The sequence below is a fragment of the Littorina saxatilis genome, unplaced genomic scaffold, assembly GCF_037325665.1.
Source record: "Littorina saxatilis isolate snail1 unplaced genomic scaffold, US_GU_Lsax_2.0 scaffold_713, whole genome shotgun sequence".
Taxonomy (NCBI): Eukaryota; Metazoa; Mollusca; class Gastropoda; order Littorinimorpha; family Littorinidae; genus Littorina; species Littorina saxatilis.
The window spans coordinates 22,501-24,117 of record NW_027126616.1 but is presented as its reverse complement, the minus strand read 5'-3'; the positions used below and the strand labels follow the sequence as shown (position 1 = coordinate 24,117).

Here is a 1,617-nt window from a genome sequence, read left to right as displayed (position 1 = left end):
TAAATCATAGCTTATAGCATTGTTTCTGGTTGCTACCAGACTTAGCTAAACTGTTTTGGAACATTTCTGATTTAGATAAGCTACCTGAGTGGTTATTTTTAGTTACATTTTGCTTCAATAAAAGATAAGTTAAGATAAGTTAAAGCAACCTCTGTCTTCGGTGTCTTAATTGTATGCTCCTCTGGCTGTGCTATATATCCTTGTCCTTCCACCCGACCTTCCCACATTACAGTACCGCAACATTTAAAGAAATACTGCACTGAAACAATTTAGAACTGTCGCATTCACTGTAAACATTTGAAACAACGAAAAACTGCGAGAATATGTGTAAATATGTTTGCATTTTTTTGTTATGAAAATTTGCTTACAAGCTTGTTGATTATATGTGAGTTAATTAAATTATTTTAGTCGGCTGATCGCAGGCAACAATTATCTCAAAGTCGAGTTACATGAGCGACTTGTGGACATTCCCACGGCATTGCCGAGAACCTTGTAGAAGGGAGACTTGAGTTTCGCGTCAATAAAGAGAAAACAAATTGCTGACACCATTGCCAATGTCACCTTAATTTGATCGACATTTCACACCCGACACTGGAGCTTATTTTGCACACTGTGGATCCCGGATGTTTTCGTCTCAGCTCGTCGCCCAAAAGAAAGAGTTTTTCACATACACCCATTGAAGCAGTTAGCTCCAAAACACGCCAGTTCTTGAACCTTGTGACGAGAACAGGATATGATCGACATAGCATATGTGTCTCCTTAACTTGAATGATTCCTAGTAATAATTAAAGAATCTATTCTTAAAGTGAAATGTCGTAAACAAGCCAAAGAGTATAAATACGCGCAGCATCGACTCCTGAGATCACGGTATTACCAACAGCACCAGTCAACATGTATCTTCTTACCTTTCAAATGCTCTGCGCACCCGTTCTCCTTTGCGGCGTCCTGATACCAGGTCTGCCCACCACTGATGCTCGGTTTACTACTCCTTCACCTTCGACTCAGGTAAACTTTCAAAGACATAATACATTAAAGTGTAGAGACCACAGTCTGTCCATGAGAGCATGGCGAGTTCTGCATGGCATACGAGGTGTAAATGTGTTTCCACTTGCAGGAGTTTCTCTATACTATTTATCACTGTATCCTGAATAAACTGTGCTGATATGTATGTACGTACGCACGTACGTTCGTATGTATGTATGTATGTATGTATGTATGTATGTATGTATGTATGTATGTATGTATGTATGTATGTATGTATGTATGTATGTATGTGTGTATGTATGTATGTCTGTCTGTCTGTCTGTATGTATGTATGGATGGATGTATGTATGTATGTATGTATGTATGTATGTATGTGTGTGTGTGTGTGTATGTGTGTGTGTGTGTGTGTGTTTGTATGTATGTGTGTGTGTGTGTGTGTGTATGTGTGTGTACGTGTATGTATGTATGTATGTATGTATGTATGTATGTATGTATGTCTGTATGTATGTATGTATGTATGTATGTATGGCCGAGTGGTAACGCACTTGCGCTCGGAAGCAAGAGGTTGCGTGTTCAGGCCTGGGTCAGGCCGCAATTTTCTCCCCCCTTTTCTAACCTAGGTGGTGGGTTCAA

General features: G+C 39.6%; 1 protein-coding gene across 1 annotated transcript in view; it reads left to right on the top strand.

The window, feature by feature from the left end:
- The first annotated feature begins 845 nt into the window (after positions 1 to 845).
- The window catches only part of LOC138955122 (scavenger receptor cysteine-rich domain-containing protein DMBT1-like), a 23,197-nt gene continuing 22,425 nt past the window's right edge, over positions 846 to 1,617 (top strand). Inside the window, exon 1 of the mRNA XM_070326796.1 lies at positions 846 to 1,005. Coding sequence (XP_070182897.1) covers positions 892 to 1,005 — 114 coding nt within the window. The 5' untranslated portion in view covers positions 846 to 891. The remainder of the gene's footprint in view (positions 1,006 to 1,617) is intronic.